We start from the raw sequence: 20,936 nt of genomic DNA, 5'->3' as shown, positions 1-20,936 counted from the left end.
TGAGGCACACAGGGGATATAAATAATGCTGTAGTATAAAGAAGGCAGACGACGACAGACACTTAAATATAGCTCTGGTTATGTACATCGAGTCTGGAATCTGTGAGTAACTGCAGTCAGGAGAGGACGGTGCTAGAGTGGATTTGACATTTAGACCCCTCCACTGGAATTCCTTTAGCTTTTTGACCATTCACTTTTTTCAAAGGCTGATCTTTTCATTTTCTCTCCTGCTGAAGAGGTTTCCCTGTAAAGTTTTAAAAACATGTCAAAGAGTAGAATCAGTCAGATGTTTCAACAAGTTCATAATGAGGTCTGACAGTTTAGGGGAACACAAGCTAAAACTTTTATCACAAATTTATATTGAATATAAAAGTTTTGAGATTTGTAACAACTAAGCTGGGATTTGAATCTATTCGGTTAAACGTGTGATGTAATATGTTGCTTTGTTTAATGAAGTCATACTGCCTATTAGGTGAGTTCACAGTGTATTGTAGTCTATTTGGATTATACTTGATGGACCAACAACAATTAGTGTTTAATTGTGTAGCACAAGGATAATAGTGGGTCACGGGGGAGCTGGTGCCTATCTCCAGCAGTCTATGGGTGAGAGGTGGGGTCTTTAAGTTATTTAAATTGTATGAGTTAGTTGAACATAAATAACTTAATTCAGTGCAGGAACAAATATAGCTCAACAGAATTACATTATATTGAGTTAAACCAACCAATATATTCACATTTGGTGTATGTGATTATTTCCTTTTAATGGTATTTGGGAAAAAGAATTTATTTAACGGACTCAATTGAATTACACTTTTCATTGTTGGAACATGGAATTTAAATATGCTGAGTGACACTTTTAAATCTTATTGTTTAATAACCTAACTCTGCTTTGAACCTCTCCATAACAGTATCCCTGGCCTGTCTGCTGAATATTGTGAGAAATTCTTGTTATAAATCAAATAAAGTAAAATCAAAAAAGCAAAGTTAGTCTAGAACTATTATACCTTAAATACCAAATTATGACTTACTCTTGTTGCCATCCATCCTACTGCAGCCTGTTTTTCTGCAATATTTTGTACATTCTGGGTGTTGCCACCCTGTTAAAACAACCAGGATGTGACAACAGCCTCATAATTTTCCAACGAACTATTACTGCTACACTGTCCGCCCACAACATGATTCCAATCTTGTCTGAGAAATGCAGACTTCCTTTCAGTTAATCAGTTTGTACAGAAAGAGTCATAAAACATAATCGATGTACTCTATGAGACCCACAGAAGTCTTTAAGAACACTGACATATTCTGTCCTATTCTAATACAGCGAATGAAGTAAAGCACTAAACCACATGTCCTGGTCACTAATAATGATTACTCAGCAAAAGTGAGGCAACTTTTCTAACAGTATAACTCATCTACTAAGTGACAGCTTTAGACAACACCCAGAACAGAAACCAGAACAGCACATCATCTTCTAACAGCAACATTATCTTCACAAACTTTATTTTACTGAAACTGATTATTAACTGCTTTTGTATCTTTAAACATGCTCAATTATTCTGGCATGAGCTTACACAGAGTTTGACCACACGGGGGCAGTGCATCGCCACAAGACGCAGGAGCTGCTGGCTCTGATCCACATGAGAAAGACTCGGGTCTACTCTCTGTTTTTTTTAAACCTCAGTTGACTGGACCTCATTGGGGAGATATGGGTTTATACACAAAATATTCTGCTATCAGTCAGTTGCTAAGTTTATTAAATTTGTTCATTTGAATGTTGCACACACAATTAGTGTACGTCTAAGTATGATAAGAATTAATGACGGTAGGCACAAAAGGAATAAAACTATTTATTCTGTCTTAACTATGAAGATTATTTTGACAAATAGGACTCTGGAATCTATCTATCACGAAAATTAAAAATAACTTCAAGAATCTTTATCACATGTCTGAACCGATATGTTATTAGTAGAAGTCATCAATAAGCTGTTTTTTTTTTTTTTATTGCATGGCCTTCCTCTGATTCAGACAGTTTATCAGCCATAATCTATGTCTTCCAAGTCTTCCAAGTCTTCCAAGTGCATACTGCTTCTTTCATGAACCAGATATAGTTGCCGCTTTGACCACTAGGTCATAGCATAATGGCAACTTCTTTACTGGCCAACTGAGACGCCCTCAGTGCAGGAAGGAGCGCTACTGCAGCTCCTTCATCCCCACCGCTGTCAGACTGTTCAAGTTTACTGTGTAACAACTCATGCATGAACCAGTGTATTTGTAGATACCTGCAATCATTGTCACTTTAGCACAATCACCTCCACTTTTTATTTACTGTACATAACTGATTTTTACTAGTTTTTTGCACATCTACCTTGTTCTTCTATAACCCCCCTTTTTTTCATAACTATCTGCACCCTACTTGTGTGTTACTAAGAGCTGCTGTTACAAGTTAATTTCTTCATTGTGAGATCAATAAAGTCTATCTTATCTCTTCTTTTTTATCCTTAGTATGGGAGGCAAATGCATCAGCCAGCATCTGTGGTGTAAACCAGCCCACACCACCAGCTTCGTAGAATTTGGGTCATAACCAGTTAAATTTGAAATAGCGCCACTCCAAAAGAGGTTAGTATAGAACCATTAAGGTGTTTCCATGGTGAAAATACCTACATTGCTGGTCAGGAGACTACACATATCCGCATGAATCCCATCTTGATGTTTGACTTTTAATGATGGATTTGAACTGTTTGTTTTGGGATGGTATGATAATTTAACAAAAAACTTTAAATTAATTTCAATTCAGAAATACTTTATTAATTCCAAATGGAAACTAAATGTTAAAAACAATAATATGCCTACACCTACATTAATGTATAGCTACATTTCCTTGAAGAGAAACCACAGGCCTTTTGTAGCCATTGAGAAGCTTCTGACGTACTTCTGGCTGGATATTGGACCACTCGCCTTATCACAATAGGAAGAGCTCATGTAAATGAGAAGGTTCCGTGCTATGAACCGGCTTTTTAAGGATAACCTATAAATTTCCCACAGCTTTAGGGTCAAAGTCATTTAAGAACTTAGATGTGAGCCTGCTTTATCCATTTCAAACCAAGTTTTTATATGTGATTTTAATCACTGTCCTGTCGGACACCTAATTAGGGCTTTATCCATCTATAGCTGTTGAACTAAAGTGAAGCTGAGGAATTTTGAGGCAGCCATCCTTCTCTGTTACTCTATGCACCAGTACCACTACCAGCTAAAGATGATGCTCAGTATGATGCTCCCACCACCGTGCTTGGCACTGTTAATGTAATACTACTATTCGAAACACGCAGTATGGTTCTGTCCTCAAGGAGCTAAAAGCAGCACACAGCACTAACATAAGCAGAATCAAAACAATGGCCAGGATGTCATATCAGCACACAATAAATTCATGTCTAAAATAAAGCTGTCGTCATTTTAGCGTTATTTGCAGCTTACCGCTTTGCAGCGTCCGTCGTTTCCATAGACAGAAGGAACTGACTCCTTAATCAGATGAAGTCTTTCAGCAAATCCTTCTTGATACTGGCGAAGGTTGCTGAAGAACTCGTCCTTGAACTGGGGGAAATAAGAATTTCCCCACTCATGTGGGAACATTTCCATGAAAAATAAAATCTAACAAGTCACTTCGAAGAGGTTGTGATGCAGGGGGACGGTGTAATGAATTGTGTGGGTTAATACACCCAGCAACCGAACCATACTTATCCTCTTTCAGCACAGGCATACTTGAGCTTAGACTCCAAAATTGCAGCAAGAAATAAATATGGCGGAATCGCAAAACTGATTAGCTGGAAGTCTGTGATCTTGTTTAGCTGTTCCACAGCAAATACTGTGATGTAACAGTTGGAAACACCTAATAGATAACAGAGAAAACTGAACGGACTGAAGAATATGACACAAACAGAATATAAAGATATCTACACAACACCTAGAGAAACTAAATTCAACTTTTCTGCACTCCTACAGACTCCAAGTACACAACAAAATGTATTTAAGGGCTAAAAAAGGATGGTGGACTTTGCATGATATGTCCCCTTTAAGACTGTTCAGATTACTATAAATGAATAAACATCTTCCTTGAAGGTGAAGTCTGGAATTCAGGGAGGCTCCGAAACAATTAAAATGTCTCTGACCTGCTGGTGGCCCTGCTCTAATGAAAATTACAAACACATGGCTACGAGAACGAACACACACACACACACACACACACACACACACACACACAGCTTGAGGTCGGTAAACCTTTGCAGCTGTCCTTCTGACCAGACTGGCCTGTGAAGTGCAGAAAATAGTTTAAGCCCACCGAGTAAGAAAAAGAGTGGTTTGGAGTTAGTAATGTTTTTATATCTTTATCATTTTACATTCCTGTCAAGGGTCATCGAGGACTTGGTCTATTTATATGTATGTACCTCATGCTGAGCGCCACAAGAGTTGCTGTGAAGTCTTTTGTTTATATAAATAGACGCCTTCTATGTTTGCCTTTAGAAAAGTGTTAACTTTAGTCGCTTCCTTTCTTCACTCAAACCCGCATCAAACCCGTCTGTGTTTGGGTTTTAAATAATGTGCCTACTCTGTGATTTAGATTTTCAGAGCGCATCATGTGATTGCAGCACCATGGACAGAAACACGAGGATTTATTAGGACAAAAAGGCCTTATAGCAGAAAAAACTAAACCGACTCACCTTCTTTAGCCCGTTTCTTCCGGACCAGCGTCCCTCCTAATTTCCCCAGAAAGGACTCGTCTTTTCTCATCTTTGCGGGCTGCAGGCTGGCAGATGCGCTCGGAGTCAGAGACATGGTTCTGTGTGCCAACCCGTTCTTCTTCCTCTCTCTTATTCAGTTCACTCCTCCCTGTTGCATTCAGATAATACAATCACAGCCCAAACACACACACATATACACACACAGTCCAGCCATCAGCCTTCTTCCAGGAGGCAGCGGTGGTTTGGCTTTTACACAGAATGATTCACATGGGAGGAAAAATCTCTGTTAGCCGCGGCTAACCCACAGCGCCACCCACAGGTCTGCAGATGTCGTCAGGCCAAGGTCAGGGCTTCAACTAAAATTAACGTGTGTTTTCAGAAGTACAAGAGTTCTTAATTTGCTGATCTAAGTTAGTCCAGATGACACCAAAAGCAGTAAAATGGTCATATTCCACTCTGAAAAGTCAATTTCTTCATTGCGAGTTTTTTTTCATTATTTGTGCTACCTACAGATAGTGTAAGACCCGAATACGACTCAGCAGATTGAAGGCAGGGAATGTCCAGAATGTTAGAAAAACAGAACAAAAAAACTGGAAATTTAAATCAGGAAAAGTGTGTAGGGACACTGTACATTCATCATGGGCATTCATGTTATATTCATTCCAGGCTTTTATTTATTTAAATGGTTTTGTTTCTTTTAGGTCGGACTTTATATGTTATACAACACACAACTTCAATGCATTTTAAAAACACGATTTCGAAGCAGCAGTTTGAACCCATTGTGGATTTTTCTCTAATCAATACAGGCTCAAATATATACATACACTCTACTAAAATTTGGTTAAAAATCTCTTTTGCAAACTGAGCCTTATTTACCACAACTTTGTATAGCCTCCAACAAGCCTTTGGTGTAAAACTGGCTGACCCCTCTTTCAGAATATGAAAGCTCATTTAAATTGGTTTCTTGGCATGGACGTTGTTTTTAAGCATACATTTTTCAGCAATGTTGTGGTGTGCATCAGTCAAGCAGCTTCATGTTAGCCCACTTTATCTATGACAAGAAACTGTTTTGATGTTTGTTTGGGATCAACACCCAAATGTGTCCAAGTCTTAACCATCTAACCCAGACTGTTTTAGTCAGATGAGAGAAAACTGGTCAGAATGGTCGGAAACACTACAGACCACCCAGGTTCAGGTTCTCATGAACTGGAAAAATGCTGGGAACACCAGCCTCACTAACACCAACATGGACGGAGATCAGGACCTAGAAGGTTGTCTAAAAGTTGCAGTTTACCAGGGACAAACTAGTTGTCTTCTAGAGAAATGTGTTATGATCAGGGGAGACAGATTTAGCCGTTTGGCCACAAACCGAGAAGAATGAAGTGACGTGGTGGGAGTTGAAGAATAAAAACTTCTCGTCTGCATTTCATTTTATTGACCACTAGATGGCCTACTGGAGCACTGTATTACTGAAGCCTCGAGTTATGAACCACTTTTTCAATCAAATGTTGAAGATTCAAAAACGTTTTTTCAAATTCATTTGAAATAATATTTTAAAAATAATAACTGGATAGTATGACAGGACAATGACTCCAAACACAATTTAAAAACCAGCTTAGAAAAGATAAAGCAGGCAAACCTTAAAGTGCTTTGAAAGTCCAGATCTTAGCCTTATTGGTAATTTGGACTATGTAGGAACTCCAGGCCCCTGCCAGGAAACCAATCATTATAAACTGACTATCAAATCTGCCAAGAAGAGTGGCCAAAGCTCCAGTCAGAGCCATTGTGTAACAACAGCATGCTTAACATGAGACACAAAATGACTATAAAAAGCCAAAGTACCACAGAGGACAAATAAATGGAGAAAAAGAGATGCTAACTGGTCATAAATAGATATAATGAAGAAAAATGGATGCAAAACCATCAAAAGGAGAAAAATCACAGTAAAATGTAATACAAGCACTGAGATGTAAAAAATAAGCTGCTCTCTTTGTGGATGTTTTGTTACTGAAGACAGGTCAAGGTATCTCACTGGGCACTTGAAATTCACTGAAGGGCCGTTTACATGTTGGGGAGAAAAATTAAAAGTCACAACAACAATGCTGAATTATTCTAAATCCAGTGCATTAGGAACTTGCAGAACTTAGCATCAGGGAGACAAAGCTATGGTAAAATTAAATTAAGTCCAAAGTGAGAAATAAAAACATGTATAGAGTCCACTAAGGGTGAGATTTATCATCGAACTACTTTAGTAACAATTTTCATTCACTGAAAGATTCTCTCTTGGTGAACAAGATAGCCTGATACCAAACAGTTTGAATTTACAAACCACACATAAACACATCAGTAACAAGGTCTGCATTAAATATAAACAGGTGCCAGCCGTTTGATTTGGGGCAGATGATCTTCTTCAACATATGAAAAAACATGAAAAAGATTTCATTTCTGTTACATTTCCACAAAAAAAACAACACAGAAATCACCTAAGAATTTAACAGGCATGTTTCTTTTAGCATTTCTATTAAAGATCAGTAAAAAAATGCATTTCAGACTTTATGAAATTTAGAAAATCATTTATTAACAATATTAACCAAACCATAATTCATAGTATAAAACAGGATCAACAGCTCAGACAGCACCATACTTGCTTAAATGCTTTATTAAAAGGAACAGTGATCAGTGTTTAAAAGCTGCTAAATATGTCAGATCTTTCAGCTGGTCCTCAGAGATAAACATCAGCAGGACATTCCCATTTAATTATGAGTCTTGAGAGTTTTGGATGGTGCCTAACATGGAAGGGTTGCTGCAGTCCATTAAGATGTTGTTTGCAGCATCTTCCAGTCAGCCTGCAGCCTCTCTCTCAATCTCTCCAAAGCATCTCCGTCCTCTGGGAACGGAGTCTGAAGGTCCTGCAGAGGAGGCGCAGGGTGACCAAGGAGGGCGGATGCAGTAGAGCCCATGCACGCCTTTTCATTTACCTGAAATGCAAAAATAAACAAACAAAATGTATATGAAGAATTGAAATTCAAACTTGCTCCAGGCGTCTCACCTGCATCAGAACCAGAGTGTGTCCTTTTGCAAAGCCCTGCAGCAGGCCAATTAGCTGTTGCCACATACTGTCAACCACTCCACTGCCTGGCATGCGAACTAAAAGGACAAGATCGGGGTTGTACTCGTATCCCAGAGGTAGGAGGAGGCCAAGGACCGCCTGGATGAACCCAGACGTGTCACTGCAACCCTGCCAGAGGACAAGTGAACTACACATCAATGTTTATGTAACAATGGCCATAAAGTAGTTTTTTAAAGACATCTCACCTTCTTCAAACACACTGGAATATAATATTTGCTCCTCTGTTCCTCACTGTCTTCACTGCTGATTTGCACAACAAGCACTTTCCTTAAAACAAACGGATTGAAAAAAATTTGGATTCTGGCTGAAAAACGTTTCCGGAAAAACATTTCTAAAGAAATGTAATAAATACAGTTTAAATCACTATTACCCATCTGTGGTGACATAATCCAGCTCCTTCTCCTTGCCGACACAAACAACTAAAACCCTGGAGGAAGACATGAGGAAGCGATTCAGGCCGGTATGAAGGCACACCACAGCAGCGAGTCTTTGCACTACCCCACAAACCATGCCTTATAGTTTTATAGAGTCGAGACACAAGATTGAGATGTTTGGCAACTATTAAAAAGAAGAATGTTTGACCAAGAATGTGAGACTCTCATACCTAAAAAAAAATGACTGAAACCTGGACACAACTGGATGGTCCTCAGCATAATGATCCCATACTCTTTTTAAAACTGGTTTTACAATGTATAAAAAAGGCTAAGATTAAGCTTCTGGAGGAGCCCTGACCTAAACTTTGTTAAAAAAATAATGGATTAACCTTTAAAGGTGAGTCTGTATCAGGACACCAGATTAAATGAGATCTTCCAAATTCAACCAAGATGACGAATGGTCAAATATCCAGCCAGAATTATGCCAAATGCTTGTTGATTTCTACAAAACTTTCTGCATCTTGCTAGAGGACACTGAACCAAGTATTAGTGGGGTGTGCGTATTCATGTAAGCCTGTATGTATTATTATGAGCCCATGTGGATGAGAGAAAATCCACAACAAATTCAAACCAGTTCTAGTGTTTACAGTTAATAACAGCTGTGGGTGGTATAACCAGTCCATCATCAAGAAAAGAGCTGTTCAAATAGACCATTAAAAGTCCAGATGCATTAACTTGAATGTCTGCAACAACTGGATGCGGATCTGTGCCTTTTGTGCAGACACGCTTTGCTTATTTGTGATTAATATTTGGTTTGACATTTTTTTAAGTAAAATCAAAGCAAACCTTCTGAACTAAGACCAAAAGAACACAACTAGAAGACAAGAAGTGAGCTACATGTCTAATAACCACAGCTTTGAATTTACCACAGATATATCAGCACTGATCTACACGGTCTACTTTCCTAAATGTTGATCAGGTACTTTAAAAAAGTAACTAATCAACGGGAATACTTCCATGAAGTAATATTTAACAGCAACTAGTTCAAAGAATACGACACAGTCTGTGTAAGGTTTGATTTCTGCACCGCTTGACGAGATCGGAGATGAGATCCTGGACAACACACATCATGGCTGCAGCGACATCAGGGACCAGCACCAGGCCATTGCGAATCTGAGGAGCATTAAAATAAAATCAGCTGGCAAAGAACATCAACAAGTCAGCTGAGAGGGAAAGAAACCCGAACAAAACCCTGGTTCTACCTCATTCGCCACCAATTTCTCAATCAGGGTATAAAGTCTTGAGAAGGTTGTGACCCCGTCGCCATCAACTGCAGCTGTCCTGAAACGATTCCTTTAAGAAACTATTTCAGTTAGTGAGCAGAGTAAAACTATACATAAAGTAAGCTGAGCAACTCTGAATTCTTCTCACTTTAATTTGCTAACTAAGAGTGGTTCAAGATCTTTGGAGGAGCTGAGGCGTTTCAATCCGTCTGGACAAGCCACATCATCAGGAAGCACCGACGCAGAACAAACAGGAGGACACAAACGCTCTGGAGGCTCAGGCCAAACTTTTCCCTCTGTGCATCTTTCTTCTTCTGCCATTTCTGTCTTTTCTTCCTCTTCCATAGCCGATTTAATGTGTTTGGTGCTGATATCAGTCATAGGTGGGTCGGCTGAAGAAAGGCAGAAACCACATGAGACAAGAAGTAACAAAGTAATGAACTGAATAAGCAAAATTTCTACATGAAGTTTTCTGTTTTCTGTCCTCCCCATATATTTTTGTCAGACGTTGTTGCACTTTATTAGGTGTTATTTGGGGATGAAAACAAGTATAACAAACGGAAAAAATGGAATTGTCTGCTTTCTAACATGAAAGAGAACATAACCCAACTCTTCATAACTAAACTACTGCATAAGAAGCGAAACTCTGTCATCAGCCGGTCTACAGTCATGCTGGAATGTGGACCACATGGTAAATTTGCATGAATGCTATGTAGCTGTTTTACCTGCATGCTTCAGGAAGGACCAGTACCGCCTGTGAGCTGATCGGGCACACTGAAGAGACTCGATTGCACTAAAAAAATAAAAGCAATATAACCACTGCAGTTAAACTGCTTTAATTTAAGTACATACACAGCTTAACTGTGTACATTTCTTCAAGTTAACAACCACAAGCTTTCATGTCTTTTCTATTTTATAAGAAATATAAACAGAGAGATGAGCATAATTGTCAAAGGCAAGGAAAACGTTAAATTATTTTCTCATTTTGTTTTTAAAAATAAACATCTCAAACGTGTGGCATGCTATTTTATTCAGCCCCTTTACCTTGCTATCCTTAAATAAAATCCAGTACAACCAACTGCATTCAGAAGTAGGGGTGCACCGATTGCAGTTTTCTGGCCAATCACCGATTACCGATTTTTAAAAAACCTGACTTGCCAATTCCAAATTTAGCCAATACCGATTTTCTTTATAACTGACACTGTCAGGTGTCATAAGGTCACATCACACCTTGAGTGTTCAAATCTTATGCTGTTAATAGGTGGAAGACTACAGTGAACCGTGCGTGTGTGGAAGGTGACTTGGTGGGCTGGTCTGTCAGTCAGCCCTCTCCCACGCCAGAGCAAAAAGGGACAGTGGGTGATTTTCAGACCCTTGCGGAGGTAGATAAGATAGGTGGATTAGATCAGTTTCACATGAAAGTATCAGCCGCTCACCGCTCACACAAAATGAAGGAAACCGGGGCCGAACGATGTGCCTATTCGAAGTGACCAGATTTGTTTAAAAAAAGTCCACCTGGGTGTATTTTAATTGAAGTATAATTAAAGTTGTTCTGTGAGGGCCTCAGATGTTTATGTTTATTTAATAAAGGAACCATGTATATTTATTAACCTGAGCACATTAGACTGTCATGTAAATATGCCAGATTGAGCCACAAGGGCTAATTTTCATCTGCACATTAGCCTGAAAACACAATCCCCACACTGAAGGCATGACGGTGGCACTATCATGCTGTGGGGATGCTTTTCTTCGGCCTGGAGAAAAAAAGCTTGTCAAATCTGATGGAGAGATGGACAAAGCTAAATACAGGCCAACCATGAAATAAACCCTGTTAGAGGTTGAAAGTAAGAGCTACAATTGAAATGGTTTAGATCAAAGCATCTTCATGTGCTAAAATGGCTCAGTCAAAGTCTATCCTGGGCAAGAATTTAAAGTTGATGTTAACAGATGCTCTCTATCCAGTCAGACTGAACTTGAGGTTTTCTGCAAAGAACATTACGCCAAAAATCAGTCTCTAGATGTTCAAAGATGGTAGAGACATACCCCAAAACTACTGTGGTTATACATAGTCTCGACTTAGGAGGACTCAATATAACTGCACACAACACTTTATAGTTTTAATGGTAATTATGTATCATTTCCCTTCTGCTTCATAATTATACACTACTTTGTGTTGGTCTATCACATTAAATCCTAAGAGAATACATTGAAGGTTTGTGGTTGTAACTTAACAAAATCTGAAAAAATGGAAAACTTTTTCAAGGGACTGTATTTCTGCGACGCTCAGACTAAGCTTGACCAACTGTGAGACGCACCTTTTGCAGGGACCCCTGAGGTTTGCAAGCTGAGGCAGAGGATCTCCAAGCAAAGTATGAACAGTCTGACACACCGACTGTTCGAGAGAAGTCAAGTTGTATCCTCCCTAAAAAAACAAACACACAAACTGTAAATCCTTGGAAAGCCAAGCGTTCACCAGACATAGCAGTCGGTAAAAGAAGACCGCTAAGCCTTGTTAAACATACAGATAGTGAGTGTTGTAGTTGCTATGCTGACCTCCAGTACAGCACATAGTTTTCCTCCAGCTAGGTTCATCAGAAGGTGAGTTAAGTGGGCAAAGATGTCTGGAGTGGCACACATTTCTCCCTGGAAATAAAACAAGTAATTAGAATGTTTTTACAAATTGTCTAAAATCAGTTAACCACCTTCTGTCATTTTGCCAACTTCAGCTGACTGGAAGAAGTTTTCCTTAGTGCACAAAATAAGAGAGCATGCAGGCACACAATGTTTAAATAAGATCACTTACTAAAAGAAGAATAAAAAGCATATATATTGTCATTGTTTTAGTTTTTTTTATGTACCTCTGGGTCACCGATTGCCGAGTCAAAGCCTGCGCACACCAAAACCAAGTCTGGGCAAAACTGTGAGGAAGAATCATATGAGCAAAAAGTCATGATCATACTTATGTCTAAAAAAAGGTTTCTAAAAATGGCTCACCTCATAAGCTACTGGCAGAAGGACATGGCAGAAGACTGATAGATAGTCGCTGTTTTCCATTCCCACCTGAAATATCAGAATGAGACCTCTGGTACAAATGCTATAAACACACTGTCTTTAAAAATAATTCAACATTTGATCTGAATGTCAGTTTTTGCAATATTGATCTACCAGCATAAATAATTTTTTTATTGACATAAGCAGTAGCGGTAATGCTACTCACGTTATTCCAAGGCACATTTATGTTGAAGCCAGCGCCGCTCTCTTTGCCGACACTGTCATAGTCTGACTCTCTGAGATTAGGCCAGAAGTTCTGATGCTCATAGCGGTGCCAAGAAAAGTAAAGAACACTGTAAAATACAATAAAAACTTAATAAATAAAACACCAGAATCATGATGAAAACCTATTACATCCTCTCAGACTTTACAGGTGTTATTTGACAAAGGGCTGACCTCGGATCATCCTCAAAGCAATACTGAACCCCTTGACCGTGATGTATGTCCCAGTCTACTATTAGGACCCTGAAACAGAAACATTTAGACTACTTTAAGTGAATGCAGATCCCTACGAAGTCAGAAAATCTGTTAAATAACAAAAAAAAAAGTAAGGAAGATTTAAAAAAGGTAGACATACCTTTTGACTCCATATTTCTGTTTGGCATATCGAGCTGCTATGGCCACGTTATTGAACACACAGAAACCATTGGCAGCACCGTGCATACTGTGATGTCCCGGGGGCCTAGCAGCAGTAACAGATAACAATTAGATTTCTTCCTAGTTGTTGCATGAACTAATATTTCCTACCTTTTTTCAGTGACTTTCCTGTTATGTATTTTCCTTCGCAGTATTTTCCTACTATATATCATAATAATGTTTGCATATGAAGACTGAAAACCTCCTTGCAACAAACTAGGCATGTGAAACAAATAATGTCAAAACAAAATTAGCACAACTCATCATCAAAGGACATTTAGAGCCTTACCTGACCAGAGCAATGCCATTCCTGACCTTCCCTGTCATAACACTGTCCACCAGCTGCAGAGCAGACCCTGAAGCCAGCTTGGCACAGTGATAGATATTCTGGAGCAGTAAACGATAAAAAACGAAGAAAAAAGTGAGCAGCACAACCAGAGTCAGAGAGGGACAAATGTCATTCACAGCTGCTGAACAGAGGACTAACTGGATGGAAGTAGACATCCCCAAACTGAAGGGTGAACTCCTTCAAGTCCTCCAAAGTCATGTAAGGAGTTTTTTTCACTGCCTCCAGATATAACTCACTGTTGGAAAGACATCAAAATGATTAATATGTTCATATATTAATAATGAGGCAGATAAATTCACTGAACCATAACAGCTCCACAGCCTAATCAAGGCATGAACAAACTCAGACCAGCAGGGGGCTCCCAAGTGCACACGACGTTTTGCACAGACTGCTGACATTAAAACATCAAATTTATTACATTTAAAAAGAATGAACCTCTTTCAAAATAATTTTAATTTTTTTGTTAATCTAAGATTGAAAATAACTGCAATATTAAATAAGAAAACCTAACTTATTAGTGCTATTTCATTATTTCTGAATCCTTTCTGCTGCTGGTTTCTGTGCCGTAGTCACATCATGCAAACTGTTACTGCAAATGACTGGTAAACCACAAAAGTTAGAGGCTTTAGATATGCAAACAATCCAACTGGGAAAGATTATAAGGATATCAGTGATCCTGTGGTGGCTGGTTGGCTTAGCTGGAGATGGGGCTCCAAATCAAATATCTGTTAAGGGGCCCCTGTATAGTGTTGGGCCAGTTCTACACATAGCAACAGTCAGGACTGACCTGTGGACGAGCAGTATCTCTGAATCTGAAGCCTCACGAGCAGGTATGGAGATACAGCGGTCAGAAAGACCACTCTTGACCAAGGCCTCATAGCTGACTATGAGCCGCTCAGGGACCTCAATCTTACAGGCTGGGCTGAAGAAACAAAAACAAAAACAAAATAATCTTAATCACAGGCATGTTTTCGGGTAAGGTTTTCCATGTATAAATAGGTTTTAAGAGTTACAACAACCAAACTATTAGAATTTTTCATCATATGGTTCCTGTATGTTAAAGTGCTTTTAATAGGATGCCAGAAAAAGTGTTAGAGTGAGCAGATTGTTTTTGATATATGTGTTATATGAAGCATGGTGTAACAAAAAAGCTGTCTCTCCCCAACCTGTTGCTGTGAATTGCTGGACAACAGGCTGAAAGAAATCTACAACATTTTTTTACTGTTTTTCCTACTATACTTGTATTGCTCCATAAAGAGCAGAATGGCAAATAGGTCTGTGCTTACTGTACATATTTTGTACAGAAAGAACAATACATAAAAACAACTGAAGTAGGAATTTGTTCTATATTTGTACTGAAGTCATTATCAAAATAATAAACACAAAGTATAGATAACTTTAATAATCAGTGCATTGCATTATTTCTGCAGCAAAGGAGATAATTGTTGCTTTTCTGTTTTTAAATAAAACAATTAGGATCATGTTTAGCATTTCGGTTGTAAATCTGTGCTAAAACTGAAACTGTGGTCGTTTTATTCGAAGTTTTACTAAAACGATCTAAACGTTAAAGTAAACATTTCTTATATTTGTATTAATATTATTTAAAGTTCAGCAGCAGATTAGAGTTTTTGGTTCTTATTATGAATTATGAAAAGCAGGTGTGGTGTTAGAAAAATAACACGGAATGTATATTTTGTAAACCTAATAAAATGACGGATTGATGGACTGATTCATCAAAAACATTTGGCAAGTGTACCTTTCTAAAATGACCGTGTAGGGAACATGTAACCGTATTATCCGTACCTACCCCAGATACGGTTTGAAACCTTTAATATGAGGAATTGACCAATATATTGAGTCGCCGGGTAACATTTAGGAATATTTATTATTTTAAAAAAAGTTGCAAAAGCACTACCAAGGTGTTGGTTAACACCGACAAGGAAGTGCCAGCTTGTTAGTGAAGTTAACTGTGGCGGTAACATTAGATGCCTTACCTCAGATTATTGTAACAACACCTCCAGGATAAAGAAACCAACACACCCCATTAAGATAAAAGTAAACTTTCCATGGTAAGAATATTTTTACTACTTACTCAACCCACAGCAGTTTGTATTTGGTCATCTCCTCATCATAAAGCAGCGCTGTCCCCATTGTCAATACTTCACAAAATCAAAGTAGAGAGCAATGTTACTGCTAAAGTTCCTCAAAGGTTTGTACTTTTTATCTGGACGTTTTGTCTAAAAGCGCCAATCAAGAATCCATGTCGACTACTTCATATATATGCTATTTGTGAGACGGTCTGAATTTTTGTTCCAGTTATCCGAACGTGTCTCAGAAGATAGTTATTCTTTGCAAAAAAGCATGTAAACAGAAAGAGCCCATCGGAGATGCACCGAATGTGAAGCTTTAACGGTGCATGAGGGCCATCTACTGGACGGAGGCCGGTATTTCTCCAGGGCGGACTGACCGCCTCGTCGCTGACGTCATTGTAGCATGTTTTTCTTTTGGACACAAATGCAGACCACGTCTCTCTTGTTGGCTTTGAATCAGAGTTTATATTTGAAGTATTTTACGCTGCACCCTATTTGTATTCGTCCAAGCCATTTTTATTCAAGTCAAACTGAATAATTGACAACTAAACCACAATCTTCAGAAGGCTAGTGTGCATCGTATTCACAATTAACTGGATATATGCAACACATGTTTATAAATATATGGGAAATAAACTAAATAAATCAATCATATTTATATGATCATGAAACCATGTCCGTCAATATCCATAATTCAGATTATGTAGGAAAAAAAATATTTTCATCGCGACGTGGATGTCCAATGGACAGTTAGGTTACCATAATCTCAGAACTAATGGTGATCAAATTCCTTTATTCAGGATCTTTAAGATAATCTCCTTGAGAGGATCAGTCCAACAGGCTCGCTTCTGTTATTTAAACCCAGTTTACATCTGTTTTTATGAAATAGTTAATTTTTTCTGTGGCCATGCAAGTATAAGCATTTATATGACTTATAAAAACGCCTGATTATTCGTTTTTCTCATTTCATTTTGAAACGGAAAAACCAAAGAACGAACCATACACGGATATATATGTTATAGATATTTTGTGGATATTAAGATTTTACTTTTAGCATTTCTAATTTAATTACGTTATATCTCTTTTTATTTTAATAGGCACTTTTAATCATTTGCCACTGGTATTTTTGTACAACTTGTTTTAACTTCCGTCTCTTTTTAAATGTCTTTTTTTTTAAATCTTGAAATCTTCGTTTTCTGTTACTTGTATTCAAAAGATTTTATACAATATTTTTTATTATTTTTATTATTTTTGTGGGTTTTATAGTATTCTGAAGAAGGCAAAATGTCAACAGAAGAAATGTTTGTATAATGTGACTTTTTATTATTAATGTAACAAAATAAACAGTAAAAACATCCATCCATCCATCCATCCATTTTTCCTTCTATCCTTCCTTCCATCCTTTCTTCCTTCCTTACTTCCTTCCTTCCTTCGGAGGTGTCACCAGACATCCCTTTCCACAACAACATTCTCCAGCTCATTCTGGGGGATTCCAAGGCATTCCCAGGTCAGACGGAATACATATAGTCTGGGTCTTTCCCGGGGGTTATGCCTGGAAAACCTCAGAAGGTAGGCCTCCAGGGAGCACCTCAGATGACTCCTTTCTATCCAGAGGAGCTTTTTCCGATTGAGAACCATGGCCTCAGGCTTAAAGGAGCTACTCTTCCTTTTTTTTTATGTACAGCACTTTGAATTGTCTTGCTACTGAAATGTGCTATATAAATAAACTTGCCTTGCCTTGCGGTTGTTTCACACTCGACAGCAAACCGCTGCAGGTCACACTGGAGGTCATGGCCTGAAGAAGCCAACAGATCCAACAGCCAACAGTAAAAACAGTGCCGCACAAACCAACAAACAATAGAGTACATTAGGAATGGATAACATATCATATCACATGAGAAGCTCTGGTCTGACCTAAGATCATTTCTACATTATATAATTTAGGACACAGACACATTTTCCTGTGGGAAACACAACCATTGTACCATGGGAACATATTTCCATCCATTTCTGGATGTTAACTTTAAAAAGACTTACACTTAGCACAGAGTGAATGTTTAGGCAGCTGGTAATGTTAGAAATAATTTTGATTTATTTTCAACAAATATCCAGGTTTCCAGTGTTTTTTTACAATCAATTTTATTCAGTTTTTTATTTGAACTTAAAGACTTAATTATTCATTTTCCTACACCCTTGTCATCAGCTCCTTATAATCTGTCCTCTTCCTCCTCATCTTCTGTCCTTCCTTCTATTTCCTCCTGTGTTCTTGTTGGAAAAGTTGAGCCCATCTCCAGTTTGTCCTGTACTTCGTTCTTCCCACATACCTCTGCTCCTTTTCTGCATATCCTGCCCCACATGAGAAGAGCTGCTCTGCATCTTTCTCTGAATGAAGGGTCACAGGCGGCATAGAGCAGAGGGTTCAGGCACGAGTTGAGGTAAGCCAAACAGGTGACGTATGGATGAGCAGCCAGCAGAGCCTTGTCTAAAGAGCACGAGTATGAGACAAAGCCAAACTCCAGCAGGATGGAGACAGTCTTGTTGACGTGAAGCGGCATCCAGCACAGGAAAAATGCCATCACTAAAGTGACAATGACCCTGAGGAGTCTGCGCTGGTGCCTGCGGTCAGGACGAGGGCCACGTCCAAAGTGCCTGCTGAGCAGCTGAGCCAATGAGCAATAGCAGACAAGCAGGATGACAAGTGGTAGCAGGAAGCCAATTAGGGTGGACTTTAAGCTTAATACAGCAGCCCACCACATCTCAGCCCTGTCTTTCTCAGCCTCGTCAAGCTCTGCTCCCACCAGCATTGAGTAATCCATTTGGCAGGAAAGGACGACAGATCCTTGGTCATATTCAGACTTAGGGTCTAGTTCCACTTCCCTGACAGAACGCAGCAGCAAGCCAGGAAGAGCCAGGACCCCCGCTACTATCCACACCGGTATGAGTATCCACAAAGTCCTGTTGGGACACCTCCGCAAGGGATGGTGACCTGAGTGCCGGTGTCCCGTCAAGACCCAGTACCTCTCCACACTGAGCATGCTCAGACTGAATATGCTGGCGTACATGTTGAGAGCGGTGAGGAAGCTGCTGATCTGGCAAAGGGTTTGCCCAAAAGGCCAATGATAGCCCATTGCTGTGTACACAGCCCAGAATGGCAGAGTTAAAAGGAAGCAAAGGTCAGCTAAGGCCAGGCTGGCTATTAAAGAGTCAGTCAGGGAGTGAGAGGGTCGAGGGATGGAGGGAGGGCATGAGGAAGAGGTAAAGCACTGCTGTCCTATTCCAATATGCTGTCTGTCGCTCATCCTGATCCTCCTCCCGTTTGTTCGATGCAGGTACACCCAGAGCACCAAGCTGTTACCAAGGCAACCCACCAGGAAGGCCAGAAGATAGACACATGGGATGATGGAGAAGGAGGGATACCAGTCAGTGTAGTCACAGTGGAATGGAGGCGGAGTGGGAGTAGAGGGGTTTGGGAAGTCTGACATCTTTCTGGTTCTATTAATAAAATTTGGACGTTATAATTTCCCACAACTCTCCAGATTCAGAGACTGGATCTGTCTCCTGTTCCCTCTTCTGTCCTCTGGAGGTTGATTTGGATCGTCTGTAAATTCAGTGAAAACAGTGAAACTTTACAATTTTGAATGCCTTCTAATTCTGTGACTTTAAACTGCATACATTGCATTGCAAAAGTTTTTAAACCCCTTGAACTAGTTCACCTTTTGTGTTATTACAACCAAAAACTGCAATACATTTTATTGTTATTTTCCAAGATAGACCAACACAAAGTGGAGTAAAGTGGAAAGAAAATGATAAATGGTTTTTAAATATATTTTACAAATAAAAACCTGGAAAGTGTGGCCATCATTTGCTCCTTTACTCTGATACTCCTAAATAAAACTCTGTGCAACCAACTGACTTCAAAAGTCACCAATTAGGAAAGTCTATTCGTGTAGAATTACACCTTTGAACAAACAGCATTACTAAGTCCAACAAATATAGCAGACAGGGCAGAGATAAATGTGTGCAGAACTTTAAAGCAAAGATAGATTATAAAAAAGCTCTGTTCAACTCATCAATCAAAAAATTTAAAGAGTACGGCCTAACTACCTATGAAGCCATGGCCGTCGACCTCAACCCACAGTAAAGGCGAGGAGGTCATTCATTGGAGAAGCAGCCAAGAGGCACATGATAACTCGGGGGAGTCGTAAAGATCCACAGCTCAGGTGGGACGATCTATTAACAAGATAACCTTTAGGCCTGCACAGCAGATATCTGGGCTTGATGAAAGAATGCCTCAAGGACCATCTAAATAAAGTCTGCAACAAGGCATGTAGCAAACACGCAAAAGAAGGTGCTCTTGTCGGATAAAACCACATTTTTTTTCTTACATTGAAAACATTATATGCAACACTGCACATTACCCTAAACAAACCATCCCCACAGTGAAACATGGTGTTGGCACCATCATCTTGTGGGAATTATTTCAGGTACAGGTAATCGAGTCAAAGTTAATGGGAAGGTGAATAAAGCTGAATAGAGGACAGTAAAGGAAAAAAAAAAACTGCCAGAGGCTGTAAAAGACCCAAGGTTGAGACGGTGGTTTACTTGCCATCAGGACCCTAAATGTACAGTCACAGCCACATATATTCATGTGCTGGAATGGCCTAGTCAAACAACAGAACCAAATCCAATTGAGAATCTATTATACTCTCCATCCACTCGGAGTGATCTTAAGCTATTTTGCAAAAGAGAATGGGCAACAATTTCAGATTGTAGATGTGCACAGCAGCTACAGACATTTCCTAAATAGCCTTCAGCTGTAACTGCAACATATTAAACCAGGTCTAAAATGCATTGACTTGGGTGTCTGAATACAAATACACATTTTCTAAACTTTTACTTGTCAAAAAAAAGCATATGTTGTGCTGGTATGTCACATAAAATCCCACAATAAAACCTAACAGCGGCGCTTGTGCTTGTCATGTTAAGAAAAACAAACGGGTGTAAAAACATTTGCGAGGTACAATGTCTCAACTTAAGAAAGAAATACTGAGATTAAACATGGGAGGAATATTGGGACTCTCAGATGGTCCTTACCTTGATAAGCTTGGATAATATCCTTGTGCAGATGCTGAAAATGTCACTATTATTATAGAGAGAAAAAAATCTTATAATTCAGTCATCTAACTCTCTCTGGAAGTGAAACTGTTGCTATCTGCCTCTGCAGTTTGCTATCTGGAGAGGGCACTCCTTCCTTAGTCTGAATATATATAACAGTATCCTCCATTGACCGA

General features: G+C 39.2%; 3 protein-coding genes and 1 long non-coding RNA gene across 6 annotated transcripts in view; 1 reads left to right on the top strand and 3 right to left on the bottom strand.

Annotated features, from left to right (window-relative positions):
* The window catches only part of parvb (parvin, beta), a 21,113-nt gene extending 16,076 nt beyond the window's left edge, over window positions 1-5,037 (bottom strand). The window contains exon 1 of the mRNA XM_047391606.1: window positions 4,712-5,037. Within this exon, the coding sequence (XP_047247562.1) occupies window positions 4,712-4,826 (115 nt within the window). The 5' untranslated portion in view covers window positions 4,827-5,037. The remainder of the gene's footprint in view (window positions 1-4,711) is intronic.
* LOC124884032 overlaps window positions 1-19,094 on the top strand; it is a 19,677-nt gene extending 583 nt beyond the window's left edge. The window contains exons 2-3 of the long non-coding RNA XR_007042372.1: window positions 2,502-2,615; window positions 18,975-19,094. This is a non-coding gene — a long non-coding RNA (uncharacterized LOC124884032). The remainder of the gene's footprint in view (window positions 1-2,501; window positions 2,616-18,974) is intronic.
* Window positions 7,289-15,974, bottom strand: hdac10 (histone deacetylase 10). Of its 3 annotated transcripts, XM_047391571.1 has the most exons (20): window positions 15,827-15,963; window positions 15,648-15,714; window positions 14,343-14,477; window positions 13,694-13,790; window positions 13,496-13,593; window positions 13,148-13,252; window positions 12,967-13,035; window positions 12,737-12,863; window positions 12,514-12,579; window positions 12,378-12,437; window positions 12,073-12,162; window positions 11,835-11,941; window positions 10,245-10,312; window positions 9,668-9,911; window positions 9,499-9,589; window positions 9,324-9,409; window positions 8,233-8,289; window positions 8,048-8,129; window positions 7,782-7,970; window positions 7,289-7,710 (listed from the first exon to the last, which is right to left on the bottom strand). In XM_047391571.1, the coding sequence occupies exons 2-20, from the start codon at window positions 15,704-15,706 to the stop codon at window positions 7,546-7,548; spliced, it is 1,995 nt and encodes a 664-aa protein (XP_047247527.1). In that variant the 5' UTR covers window positions 15,707-15,714; window positions 15,827-15,963; the 3' UTR covers window positions 7,289-7,545. The 3 variants fall into 3 exon arrangements, with proteins under 3 accessions (XP_047247527.1, XP_047247519.1, XP_047247536.1); XM_047391563.1 differs by having other exon boundaries at window positions 15,648-15,972; XM_047391580.1 differs by lacking the exon at window positions 7,289-7,710 and having other exon boundaries at window positions 7,780-7,989; window positions 15,648-15,974.
* On the bottom strand, window positions 17,033-20,936 carry aplnr2 (apelin receptor 2). The gene is made up of 2 exons (XM_047391594.1): window positions 20,740-20,936; window positions 17,033-19,243 (listed from the first exon to the last, which is right to left on the bottom strand). Exon 2 carries the CDS (start codon window positions 19,125-19,127, stop codon window positions 17,853-17,855), a length of 1,275 nt encoding a protein of 424 aa, XP_047247550.1. The 5' UTR covers window positions 19,128-19,243; window positions 20,740-20,936; the 3' UTR covers window positions 17,033-17,852.

This window comes from Girardinichthys multiradiatus, chromosome 2 (assembly GCF_021462225.1).
Source record: "Girardinichthys multiradiatus isolate DD_20200921_A chromosome 2, DD_fGirMul_XY1, whole genome shotgun sequence".
Lineage (NCBI taxonomy): Eukaryota > Metazoa > Chordata > Actinopteri > Cyprinodontiformes > Goodeidae > Girardinichthys > Girardinichthys multiradiatus.
This window is presented reverse-complemented; position numbering and strand designations above follow the sequence as displayed.

Coding starts and splice junctions, on each gene's coding strand:
- hdac10 (XM_047391563.1), bottom strand. CDS start 15,706: ATGGGGACAGCGCTGCTTTATGATGAGGAGATGACCAAATACAAACTG. Junction 13,791..14,342: donor GAGATACTGCTCGTCCACAG/GTCAGTCCTGAC, acceptor TCTTTCCAACAG/TGAGTTATATCTGGAGGCAG. Junction 7,711..7,781: donor ACACTCTGGTTCTGATGCAG/GTGAGACGCCTG, acceptor TTTGCATTTCAG/GTAAATGAAAAGGCGTGCAT.
- aplnr2 (XM_047391594.1), bottom strand. CDS start 19,127: ATGTCAGACTTCCCAAACCCCTCTACTCCCACTCCGCCTCCATTCCAC.